Here is a 12976-nt window from a genome sequence, read left to right as displayed (position 1 = left end):
AAACCTCGGGTGGGGGATACCCGATGTTTCCGACTACTCCTGTGACGATTACTACATACACACCACGATGGAACTCGATTGCTGCTAGTCAAGTCACACTATGCGGCCCCTACCGAAAATATTTTATTTATTTTTGAAACGGAGTTTTTGCTTAAATTAGCATATGAAACGCGATTCGAAACTGTTAAAACTGTATTTCTGAAAAACCATGTAGATTTTCACGTGTTTGCCATGCTATACGGTCATAATAGAAAAATCAAATAAAAAACGTGAATCTCATCTCATCAATTTCCAGTAAAAACATGTCGGGTATGAGATTTTACTTTTTTTTTTTTTGCGTTTAACTTCGATGATGAACTCCAAATGATAAAGTCCGATTACCTGAAAATGTTAACGTACTCTAAGTGTTATCGGAAAAGTCGAGAAACGGAATTTTTGTTTAAATTAGCGGATGCGAATTGCATTTACTGTTCAAATAAAATTTTAAAAAACCATGTGGATTTTTCACGTGAATTAATTCGCGGATTGGCATAAGGTAGTCGAAGTCTACTCCTTACAGTTTTCCAATAAAAAAATCCAATAATAAAAATTAAAATCTCATACCTGACTTTTTTTAAGTCTTTGCAAGACTAAAAAAACAAGAGGTTAATTCTCGTAATAACGTTGAACTGGCAGACCATTCAGAAGGATAATCACCAGCGTCTGCATTCGTTGTCCGCAGAATAAAAATGGCGAACGTATCAATGTACTTGCTACCGTTTCACAAGTCCAGAATCAAATCATTAGATCTAATGGGATCTGCATCAAATGTCCGTATAAATTTTCACATTAGAAACAACATTTTAAGTTTTAAAAATCATTTTTATTCACTTCTCTCAATTTGATTGGCCACCTTAACAAAACGTTGAATCCGATGCGACAAACATACGCGCCGTCAGCCGAAAAAATGATGTACGCAACGTGCCAAGTGAAATCGTCTTTCTAAACATTAATCGGAGACATTTTTCTTGGACTCTTCGTACTTAACATGATTGTCGTCTTAAGCCAAGCAACAAAATTCCATTTTCAATTTTGGCGGATTTTGGAATTATATAAGTACTCAATAAGACTTTTTGTCATTTTCAAAGAAAGCAACTCTTTCACATAATCAGGTTGAATCAAAGCACAAACACCTGTATATAATACTAATAAAGGAAGTTAAAGGTTTAAAATAATAACGGCGGTCTTCCGGTTTTAGCATTACAGCAGACAAAAGTGCAGCTGGAAAACGTGAAAGCTTGTTCGAAATTACCCTGCTATTCAGCACTGGCAAGGGTACAATGGCATGAGTATACTGGCTACAGTGTTTGTTTAGCTGTGGATCAGCTATGGCTTCTACACTTCCTGGTTCAATGTATTTTCAGCTGAGGAAAAAAAATCTATTTTCCCAATTACGGGTCTGATGCTAGACCAGATTAATTCTGATCAATATAAACAATAATTACCATTTTGCTATGTGATTGGTCAATACTGCTACAATATTCTCTAGTCTACTATATTTACTTACCCTAAAATATTACGCATTTGGCCACGCAACAGGGAAGAGAGGATATGGAATATGGTTGCGATACAGATGGCTTATTTGAAGGAGAAGTTTCGGAAATTGCATAACGACTTTCGATTGAAATTGGGTGCCGCGTCTCGTATATCACCTCTGTGCTGAAAGAACTGAAGGCTGGAGTGTTTGAAAGGTAAGGTTTAATTGTACTTTCCTTCAGAATGTTATCTATGAACAAAAAATATTACAGGAAACCTGAATAAATGGATATTTATATTTTTTATAAGTTGATTTATGAACTATCTAACCTGTGTGCTGTTTGATTCATTTCAGGGGGATGAGGGTGGTCCAATAATAAGCAACAACACTCAGATTGGAATCACTATCTTCCTTCTGAAAACCAGTGACGGAAAACTTCAGAGTGAGAAAGTGGCCATTTTCACTCGTTTAACCAATTATGTGGGAGGAATTCAAGACATCTTGAAAATGCAGGTTAATTGCTAAAATTCCCTGGCATTGATCTTCATTGTTGTGCAAAAACAAAAAGTTGTGAATGAAATAAATGATTATTGGCATATCATATTTTATTAAAATTACCGCTTTACCAAACCAATTGCCAAGATGGATGAGGAAGTAATGCAATGGCCCTTCCAGTTTTGTGTAAAGTAACCAAGTCCCTATTCATGCTACATAGCATAATAACACATTTTTCTCATTGATAATCTCAAATCCATTTTTGTAAGACTGCCTTTCAGCCTCACACAGTCTGACATTAGATCAAGCTTAACAAGGAAAAAGAAGAAAGATCTATCAAATCAATCCACCATGCAAAAAAAAAAATATAAATAAAAAATACGTACCATATTATTATATTATTCATATTTTTCAAACCTAAGTTTTATGAAAATAACACGAAAGTGAAGCCATGTGTCATCCCCACGACTCTTTCCTTGCGACCCCATTCGTCTGCAATCGACTAGGAATGAAACATTTTCAGCGATGAACAGGCACCCAGAAAAATAAAAACGGCAATTGAGGGCTCTCAAGTAAAATCAAACTATTCTTATTATTCGTACTGCGAAGGCTAAATCTAGAAATAAAATAGTTATTGTATTGTGATGTAAGTCGCGACAATGTTTGATCCTCCATTTCGTAATGCAAAAAAAAAAAAATAATACAAAAAAGATAAAAAAAATTACTGTACAGATGGCAGTGAGCAAAGTGGGCTACAACATTCGGCCAAGTCCCAGCTACACACACAATAACCATTGTGTAAAATTGACGTGACGGCAAGTTAAATACGTTAACGACTCGGTATTGGTTGGGTTCAAAGAAGAAAATTTACGAGCCGATTACGAAGTAAGATCGAGTGAATTGTTAAGATACAATAATTATGTTTTTCATTCTTTCAAGTTTCCAGGAAAATGGTCTTGGCTTTACCGACAGAGTTTGCTTTCTTCCAATTTCTTTTCCCAGCTGATGACAGACGCAGTTCGCAGTTTGATCCACCGAAACCTGCCCGACAGAGACATATTCCCGGTCCAATGCATTTACCACCTCTTCGACATTTTGGTTTGCATATAGCTACATGAAATATTTTAAATTAAATCGGCGTTTCCTCCATAAAGCAAAGACTATAATCACCTTTTTGACATCTGGATCCATGATATTCATCTGGACATGTGCATTTGCCAGGAGCTGAGCAAACACCTCCATTCAAACAAGGCTGCCCACAAATCGCTTCAAGAAAGAATAATGCCATTAAAATGATAAAAAGTTAGACTTTTCCCAAGATATTAACATTACCAGTTTCACAACGAGAACCAGTCCAGCCTTTTTTGCATGCGCAAACTTTCCGGCGGCTGCAGTGTCCGCCATTAAGGCAGCTTGGATGACACGTTGGCGCAGTCCACTGGCATTGTCTACCTACAAAACCTTCGGGACATTGGCAACGATTCCGCCTCATACAAGTCCCTCCATTTTGACAAGGAACCGTACAACCGTCTGAAAAAATGTCGCGAAAAGATAGTTTAACATTGAAATGCGGATTTTTCATAGAATTTAATTCACCTTGTTTGGAAAAAGTATCGTTGTGCTTAGTTATCATGATTGGAGAGAGAGCATTCTCGATTAAGGATTCATCCTTTTGATCGCAATGGATGCCTTTAAAGCCTGGGAAACAGTCGCAGACATAGCCATCGACTTCGTTCAAGCATAATCCATCACGGCAGGGGTTAGGGTCGCAGAAATCGATCCGAATGCCACAATCTGGGCCTGTGAACCCCTCTCTGCAATGGCAGCGGTACGTCGGATCGATCTGATTGGACGTGATGAAATCGTCTGGCGGATTACGGCACGTACCTCCGTTTAGGCACGGACAGGGTAGTACATCGACGTGTAGATGGAAATGAACAGGATGATTACATTGGTCGGAAACGGTGAGTGCAAAAGTCTCGTGATTGAATGGAGACAGCGCATTTGAGACGGCCTTCCAGCGGAAAATTCCTTCCGGCGTCACTTGGGCGTCGGAAAGCGGATCGACCAATCCAAAATGCAGCGGATCTTGATCTACAGCATGGATGAAGTACTCTAACACGTGGCCATCGTAGGCTGTCGTTTTCAGCCGATTAGAGACGACAGGGGGTAAGTTGTTGGGATTAATGCTCCAGGATTGGGGATGATCCAAACTACAGCTCTGGCACGGATTATGCGGATTGACCTCCCCGTCTGGGTAGCAAGAGTTGTCCAGATAACATACGTCTTCCCGATCACCACATAATGGCCAGCTGTCTTTTTTGGCTGGGCACGATCGACATCCAGAGTGGTAGATAGTAAGTCGACTTGTTGGTACACTATAACGGATGCCGTCGTTGGTGACGCGGATTTCCAAGTGCAACTCTTCGCTGACATCGTCCAGCACGTGGCGACGATTTGAGCCCGTCACCAGCAAGTGGCAAATAATTCGTTTTTGACCAATAAACTGAGCCGATGATGGAATGCTGCGGTTGTTATAGCTGCCACGTTGCCAACTGGACCCGTCATAGCGGCCTGGATGTATCTGGCAATTCAAACGGGATGAATCAATGAATCCACAACCAACGATTTTGATTTTCCGGCAGTCGCTTGCGCGAAGATCACACAATCCATCCCCATCGCCAACTTTCTCGATCCGTGGAGGAGTAATTATTTTAATGAAACAAAACAATTAGCAATTAGGAAAAAAAAACTTGCAAGGAACGAAAAGTGGGAAGGTACCATCCATTAGACTGCAATCACTTCTGTAAAATCCAGGCTGACAAACGCATCCGTAAGGTAAACAGACGCCCTGGTGGGAACAGCGATTGGGGCAATTAAGAGCTTCGATTATGATTGGCGGAATAACAGGGCGCCCGAGAATATTTCGTGGCCAATCAGAAGCTCTTCGATATGTGGCTTCTACTTCACACTGATCTTCCAGGAGACCCAAGGACTCTTGAGCCCAGGCGGGGTCCTCATTGCGGCTGACATCTGTATATGAACGTAATCGGATTAACATCTATAAACGTAAGGTCTAGTTTAAATACCTTCAACGCAGATCTGGATAGCCTTCATAATGAAATTGCCGACTAGATATTGTCCACATTCGAGCGCCACGGTCGAATTGACCAGGAAATTGGAACAGTAGAGAGTGACCTCTTCTTCGTCATTCCAGGTTTGGTGGCTGCTGCCACCTCCATCCATTTTTACTGGAGTATCTCTGCGATTTCGGCTGTTAGCCACTGTCCAGTGAATGTCACGGCCAAGATTGCTGCCGCTACTGGAACTCTTGAAAGATGACCAGTTATGATCCACCGCAGGAGGATGTTGTTGAATTCTCGCATCGTTGTCCACCACCGTTTATTTTAGTTCCAATATTGGCCGCAGGGCGTATACTCCGAAGCAATCGCTCACCTCGCCTTACCTAGTCCCCAATAGGACAATGGCACAACTCTTTATAGAATACTGTTTTTTGATGTTGACATATAAAGAGAATCAAAGTTAAATTATTTAGTTCTCTGCTTCACTTCTTCGCTTATGAATTGTTGATCAAAAGTTACGTTTTAGAAATGTTAACCACACCTACTGTACCACTCATCATCTGCCTGCCAATCAGCCGAGGAGGCTGATTCCTGCGTAGACGTAGGTTAGGAGGCAAATAGGTGAATAGCATAACTCTTTTTATAAATCTATTAATTAGCGTATCATCTTTGAATGTTGACAGATAAGAAGAATGAAAGTTTCCGAATATAGTTCACTTTTTCGTTTTCAAGTTTGTGATCTGAGGTTACGTAAAAAAATAGTTAAATCCACCAATCACTCATCTGGTCGCCAATGGTGTTTTACCATCAAAATTCACTGTATAAAAGGGTTGATAACTCATCTTAAGGCAAGGTAGGGAAAGCTGGTGACTAAGCAGTTGTGGGAAATCCCACAATTGTCTAGTACAAGAGGCGAATGGAATGTGCAATTAAAGGTAAGGCTGGTGGCGAGATCTGCGCGCAAAGCACCTGTAATTGCACATTCCATTCCTAAGCCGGCTTGAATACGCAATTTAGTCCCATCGCGTTGCATGTGTGCTGTAGGAGGCGTCGCAGAGCTGGCTAGACTTCTTGATCGTCCAGATGGCCTAGGACTGGAAACAGATGCGAGAATGTCTGTGATCATTTCTGTGAGGATGGTCCCCCATCCAATATTGTGATATTCGTGAGTATACTCCCGTGGTATACGCACAATATGATGGTATATCACGTGAAATGTGAGAACATTTAAGCTGGAAGAAACCTCCGCTAGGTACAGATTCTTCTGGGTCAGGTTACTGAAGAAACCTCGGGTGGGGGATACCCGATGTTTCCGACTACTCCTGTGACGATTACTACATACACACCACGATGGAACTCGATTGCTGCTAGTCAAGTCACACTATGCGGCCCCTACCGAAAATATTTTATTTATTTTTGAAACGGAGTTTTTGCTTAAATTAGCATATGAAACGCGATTCGAAACTGTTAAAACTGTATTTCTGAAAAACCATGTAGATTTTCACGTGTTTGCCATGCTATACGGTCATAATAGAAAAATCAAATAAAAAACGTGAATCTCATCTCATCAATTTCCAGTAAAAACATGTCGGGTATGAGATTTTACTTTTTTTTTTTTGCGTTTAACTTCGATGATGAACTCCAAATGATAAAGTCCGATTACCTGAAAATGTTAACGTACTCTAAGTGTTATCGGAAAAGTCGAGAAACGGAATTTTTGTTTAAATTAGCGGATGCGAATTGCATTTACTGTTCAAATAAAATTTTAAAAAACCATGTGGATTTTTCACGTGAATTAATTCGCGGATTGGCATAAGGTAGTCGAAGTCTACTCCTTACAGTTTTCCAATAAAAAAATCCAATAATAAAAATTAAAATCTCATACCTGACTTTTTTTAAGTCTTTGCAAGACTAAAAAAACAAGAGGTTAATTCTCGTAATAACGTTGAACTGGCAGACCATTCAGAAGGATAATCACCAGCGTCTGCATTCGTTGTCCGCAGAATAAAAATGGCGAACGTATCAATGTACTTGCTACCGTTTCACAAGTCCAGAATCAAATCATTAGATCTAATGGGATCTGCATCAAATGCCCGTATAAATTTTCACATTAGAAACAACATTTTAAGTTTTAAAAATCATTTTTATTCACTTCTCTCAATTTGATTGGCCACCTTAACAAAACGTTGAATCCGATGCGACAAACATACGCGCCGTCAGCCGAAAAAGATGATACGCAACGTGCCAAGTGAAATCGTCTTTCTAAACATTAATCGGAGACATTTTTCTTGGACTCTTCGTACTTAACATGATTGTCGTCTTAAGCCAAGCAACAAAATTCCATTTTCAATTTTGGCGGATTTTGGAATTATATAAGTACTCAATAAGACTTTTTGTCATTTTCAAAGAAAGCAACTCTTTCACATAATCAGGTTGAATCAAAGCACAAACACCTGTATATAATACTAATAAAGGAAGTTAAAGGTTTAAAATAATAACGGCGGTCTTCCGGTTTTAGCATTACAGCAGACAAAAGTGCAGCTGGAAAACGTGAAAGCTTGTTCGAAATTACCCTGCTATTCAGCACTGGCAAGGGTACAATGGCATGAGTATACTGGCTACAGTGTTTGTTTAGCTGTGGATCAGCTATGGCTTCTACACTTCCTGGTTCAATGTATTTTCAGCTGAGGAAAAAAAATCTATTTTCCCAATTACGGGTCTGATGCTAGACCAGATTAATTCTGATCAATATAAACAATAATTACCATTTTGCTATGTGATTGGTCAATACTGCTACAATATTCTCTAGTCTACTATATTTACTTACCCTAAAATATTACGCATTTGGCCACGCAACAGGGAAGAGAGGATATGGAATATGGTTGCGATACAGATGGCTTATTTGAAGGAGAAGTTTCGGAAATTGCATAACGACTTTCGATTGAAATTGGGTGCCGCGTCTCGTATATCACCTCTGTGCTGAAAGAACTGAAGGCTGGAGTGTTTGAAAGGTAAGGTTTAATTGTACTTTCCTTCAGAATGTTATCTATGAACAAAAAATATTACAGGAAACCTGAATAAATGGATATTTATATTTTTTATAAGTTGATTTATGAACTATCTAACCTGTGTGCTGTTTGATTCATTTCAGGGGGATGAGGGTGGTCCAATAATAAGCAACAACACTCAGATTGGAATCACTATCTTCCTTCTGAAAACCAGTGACGGAAAACTTCAGAGTGAGAAAGTGGCCATTTTCACTCGTTTAACCAATTATGTGGGAGGAATTCAAGACATCTTGAAAATGCAGGTTAATTGCTAAAATTCCCTGGCATTGATCTTCATTGTTGTGCAAAAACAAAAAGTTGTGAATGAAATAAATGATTATTGGCATATCATATTTTATTAAAATTACCGCTTTACCAAACCAATTGCCAAGATGGATGAGGAAGTAATGCAATGGCCCTTCCAGTTTTGTGTAAAGTAACCAAGTCCCTATTCATGCTACATAGCATAATAACACATTTTTCTCATTGATAATCTCAAATCCATTTTTGTAAGACTGCCTTTCAGCCTCACACAGTCTGACATTAGATCAAGCTTAACAAGGAAAAAGAAGAAAGATCTATCAAATCAATCCACCATGCAAAAAAAAAAATATAAATAAAAAATACGTACCATATTATTATATTATTCATATTTTTCAAACCTAAGTTTTATGAAAATAACACGAAAGTGAAGCCATGTGTCATCCCCACGACTCTTTCCTTGCGACCCCATTCGTCTGCAATCGACTAGGAATGAAACATTTTCAGCGATGAACAGGCACCCAGAAAAATAAAAACGGCAATTGAGGGCTCTCAAGTAAAATCAAACTATTCTTATTATTCGTACTGCGAAGGCTAAATCTAGAAATAAAATAGTTATTGTATTGTGATGTAAGTCGCGACAATGTTTGATCCTCCATTTCGTAATGCAAAAAAAAAAAAATAATACAAAAAAAGATAAAAAAAAATTACTGTACAGATGGCAGTGAGCAAAGTGGGCTACAACATTCGGCCAAGTCCCAGCTACACACACAATAACCATTGTGTAAAATTGACGTGACGGCAAGTTAAATACGTTAACGACTCGGTATTGGTTGGGTTCAAAGAAGAAAATTTACGAGCCGATTACGAAGTAAGATCGAGTGAATTGTTAAGATACAATAATTATGTTTTTCATTCTTTCAAGTTTCCAGGAAAATGGTCTTGGCTTTACCGACAGAGTTTGCTTTCTTCCAATTTCTTTTCCCAGCTGATGACAGACGCAGTTCGCAGTTTGATCCACCGAAACCTGCCCGACAGAGACATATTCCCGGTCCAATGCATTTACCACCTCTTCGACATTTTGGTTTGCATATAGCTACATGAAATATTTTAAATTAAATCGGCGTTTCCTCCATAAAGCAAAGACTATAATCACCTTTTTGACATCTGGATCCATGATATTCATCTGGACATGTGCATTTGCCAGGAGCTGAGCAAACACCTCCATTCAAACAAGGCTGCCCACAAATCGCTTCAAGAAAGAATAATGCCATTAAAATGATAAAAAGTTAGACTTTTCCCAAGATATTAACATTACCAGTTTCACAACGAGAACCAGTCCAGCCTTTTTGCATGCGCAAACTTTCCGGCGGCTGCAGTGTCCGCCATTAAGGCAGCTTGGATGACACGTTGGCGCAGTCCACTGGCATTGTCTACCTACAAAACCTTCGGGACATTGGCAACGATTCCGCCTCATACAAGTCCCTCCATTTTGACAAGGAACCGTACAACCGTCTGAAAAAATGTCGCGAAAAGATAGTTTAACATTGAAATGCGGATTTTTCATAGAATTTAATTCACCTTGTTTGGAAAAAGTATCGTTGTGCTTAGTTATCATGATTGGAGAGAGAGCATTCTCGATTAAGGATTCATCCTTTTGATCGCAATGGATGCCTTTAAAGCCTGGGAAACAGTCGCAGACATAGCCATCGACTTCGTTCAAGCATAATCCATCACGGCAGGGGTTAGGGTCGCAGAAATCGATCCGAATGCCACAATCTGGGCCTGTGAACCCCTCTCTGCAATGGCAGCGGTACGTCGGATCGATCTGATTGGACGTGATGAAATCGTCTGGCGGATTACGGCACGTACCTCCGTTTAGGCACGGACAGGGTAGTACATCGACGTGTAGATGGAAATGAACAGGATGATTACATTGGTCGGAAACGGTGAGTGCAAAAGTCTCGTGATTGAATGGAGACAGCGCATTTGAGACGGCCTTCCAGCGGAAAATTCCTTCCGGCGTCACTTGGGCGTCGGAAAGCGGATCGACCAATCCAAAATGCAGCGGATCTTGATCTACAGCATGGATGAAGTACTCTAACACGTGGCCATCGTAGGCTGTCGTTTTCAGCCGATTAGAGACGACAGGGGGTAAGTTGTTGGGATTAATGCTCCAGGATTGGGGATGATCCAAACTACAGCTCTGGCACGGATTATGCGGATTGACCTCCCCGTCTGGGTAGCAAGAGTTGTCCAGATAACATACGTCTTCCCGATCACCACATAATGGCCAGCTGTCTTTTTTGGCTGGGCACGATCGACATCCAGAGTGGTAGATAGTAAGTCGACTTGTTGGTACACTATAACGGATGCCGTCGTTGGTGACGCGGATTTCCAAGTGCAACTCTTCGCTGACATCGTCCAGCACGTGGCGACGATTTGAGCCCGTCACCAGCAAGTGGCAAATAATTCGTTTTTGACCAATAAACTGAGCCGATGATGGAATGCTGCGGTTGTTATAGCTGCCACGTTGCCAACTGGACCCGTCATAGCGGCCTGGATGTATCTGGCAATTCAAACGGGATGAATCAATGAATCCACAACCAACGATTTTGATTTTCCGGCAGTCGCTTGCGCGAAGATCACACAATCCATCCCCATCGCCAACTTTCTCGATCCGTGGAGGAGTAATTATTTTAATGAAACAAAACAATTAGCAATTAGGAAAAAAAAACTTGCAAGGAACGAAAAGTGGGAAGGTACCATCCATTAGACTGCAATCACTTCTGTAAAATCCAGGCTGACAAACGCATCCGTAAGGTAAACAGACGCCCTGGTGGGAACAGCGATTGGGGCAATTAAGAGCTTCGATTATGATTGGCGGAATAACAGGGCGCCCGAGAATATTTCGTGGCCAATCAGAAGCTCTTCGATATGTGGCTTCTACTTCACACTGATCTTCCAGGAGACCCAAGGACTCTTGAGCCCAGGCGGGGTCCTCATTGCGGCTGACATCTGTATATGAACGTAATCGGATTAACATCTATAAACGTAAGGTCTAGTTTAAATACCTTCAACGCAGATCTGGATAGCCTTCATAATGAAATTGCCGACTAGATATTGTCCACATTCGAGCGCCACGGTCGAATTGACCAGGAAATTGGAACAGTAGAGAGTGACCTCTTCTTCGTCATTCCAGGTTTGGTGGCTGCTGCCACCTCCATCCATTTTTACTGGAGTATCTCTGCGATTTCGGCTGTTAGCCACTGTCCAGTGAATGTCACGGCCAAGATTGCTGCCGCTACTGGAACTCTTGAAAGATGACCAGTTATGATCCACCGCAGGAGGATGTTGTTGAATTCTCGCATCGTTGTCCACCACCGTTTATTTTAGTTCCAATATTGGCCGCAGGGCGTATACTCCGAAGCAATCGCTCACCTCGCCTTACCTAGTCCCCAATAGGACAATGGCACAACTCTTTATAGAATACTGTTTTTTGATGTTGACATATAAAGAGAATCAAAGTTAAATTATTTAGTTCTCTGCTTCACTTCTTCGCTTATGAATTGTTGATCAAAAGTTACGTTTTAGAAATGTTAACCACACCTACTGTACCACTCATCATCTGCCTGCCAATCAGCCGAGGAGGCTGATTCCTGCGTAGACGTAGGTTAGGAGGCAAATAGGTGAATAGCATAACTCTTTTTATAAATCTATTAATTAGCGTATCATCTTTGAATGTTGACAGATAAGAAGAATGAAAGTTTCCGAATATAGTTCACTTTTTCGTTTTCAAGTTTGTGATCTGAGGTTACGTAAAAAAATAGTTAAATCCACCAATCACTCATCTGGTCGCCAATGGTGTTTTACCATCAAAATTCACTGTATAAAAGGGTTGATAACTCATCTTAAGGCAAGGTAGGGAAAGCTGGTGACTAAGCAGTTGTGGGAAATCCCACAATTGTCTAGTACAAGAGGCGAATGGAATGTGCAATTAAAGGTAAGGCTGGTGGCGAGATCTGCGCGCAAAGCACCTGTAATTGCACATTCCATTCCTAAGCCGGCTTGAATACGCAATTTAGTCCCATCGCGTTGCATGTGTGCTGTAGGAGGCGTCGCAGAGCTGGCTAGACTTCTTGATCGTCCAGATGGCCTAGGACTGGAAACAGATGCGAGAATGTCTGTGATCATTTCTGTGAGGATGGTCCCCCATCCAATATTGTGATATTCGTGAGTATACTCCCGTGGTATACGCACAATATGATGGTATATCACGTGAAATGTGAGAACATTTAAGCTGGAAGAAACCTCCGCTAGGTACAGATTCCTCTGGGTCAGGTTACTGAAGAAACCTCGGGTGGGGGATACCCGATGTTTCCGACTACTCCTGTGACGATTACTACATACACACCACGATGGAACTCGATTGCTGCTAGTCAAGTCACACTATGCGGCCCCTACCGAAAATATTTTATTTATTTTTGAAACGGAGTTTTTGCTTAAATTAGCATATGAAACGCGATTCGAAACTGTTAAAACTGTATTTCTGAAAAACCATGTAGATTTTCACG

At 40.6% G+C, this 12976-nt stretch overlaps 1 protein-coding gene, 2 long non-coding RNA genes and 1 pseudogene across 3 annotated transcripts; all 4 read right to left on the bottom strand.

Annotated features, from left to right (window-relative positions):
• Positions 1-640: 640 nt before the first annotated feature.
• LOC123474698 lies at positions 641-2539 on the bottom strand. Its single transcript, XR_006649625.1, has 6 exons — positions 2398-2539; positions 2135-2319; positions 1846-2058; positions 1547-1765; positions 871-1460; positions 641-798 (listed from the first exon to the last, which is right to left on the bottom strand). It is a non-coding gene; the product is annotated as an uncharacterized LOC123474698 (long non-coding RNA).
• A 164-nt stretch (positions 2540-2703) lies between these two features.
• On the bottom strand, positions 2704-5944 carry LOC123474694 (von Willebrand factor D and EGF domain-containing protein-like). The gene is made up of 6 exons (XM_045177143.1): positions 5101-5944; positions 4793-5044; positions 3608-4696; positions 3344-3541; positions 3182-3277; positions 2704-3121 (listed from the first exon to the last, which is right to left on the bottom strand). Exons 1-6 carry the CDS (start codon positions 5255-5257, stop codon positions 2946-2948), a joined length of 1968 nt encoding a protein of 655 aa, XP_045033078.1. The 5' UTR covers positions 5258-5944; the 3' UTR covers positions 2704-2945.
• A 1529-nt stretch (positions 5945-7473) lies between these two features.
• LOC123474697 lies at positions 7474-8914 on the bottom strand. Its single transcript, XR_006649624.1, has 5 exons — positions 8773-8914; positions 8510-8694; positions 8221-8433; positions 7922-8140; positions 7474-7835 (listed from the first exon to the last, which is right to left on the bottom strand). It is a non-coding gene; the product is annotated as an uncharacterized LOC123474697 (long non-coding RNA).
• A 38-nt stretch (positions 8915-8952) lies between these two features.
• LOC123474693 lies at positions 8953-12319 on the bottom strand (annotated as a pseudogene).
• Positions 12320-12976: the final 657 nt, after the last annotated feature.

The sequence above is a fragment of the Daphnia magna genome, linkage group LG7, assembly GCF_020631705.1.
Source record: "Daphnia magna isolate NIES linkage group LG7, ASM2063170v1.1, whole genome shotgun sequence".
In the NCBI taxonomy this organism is placed as follows: domain Eukaryota; kingdom Metazoa; phylum Arthropoda; class Branchiopoda; order Diplostraca; family Daphniidae; genus Daphnia; species Daphnia magna.
This window is presented reverse-complemented; position numbering and strand designations above follow the sequence as displayed.

Bases quoted from the DNA above. Each gene is read 5' to 3' on its own strand.
- LOC123474694 (XM_045177143.1), bottom strand. From the start codon at position 5,257: ATGGATGGAGGTGGCAGCAGCCACCAAACCTGGAATGACGAAGAAGAG. The intron at 4,697-4,792 runs GTACCTTCCCAC...GGATCGAGAAAG, and splicing joins TGATTGCAGTCTAATGGATG to TTGGCGATGGGGATGGATTG. The intron at 3,122-3,181 runs GTGATTATAGTC...TATTTCATGTAG, and splicing joins TGGATCCAGATGTCAAAAAG to CTATATGCAAACCAAAATGT.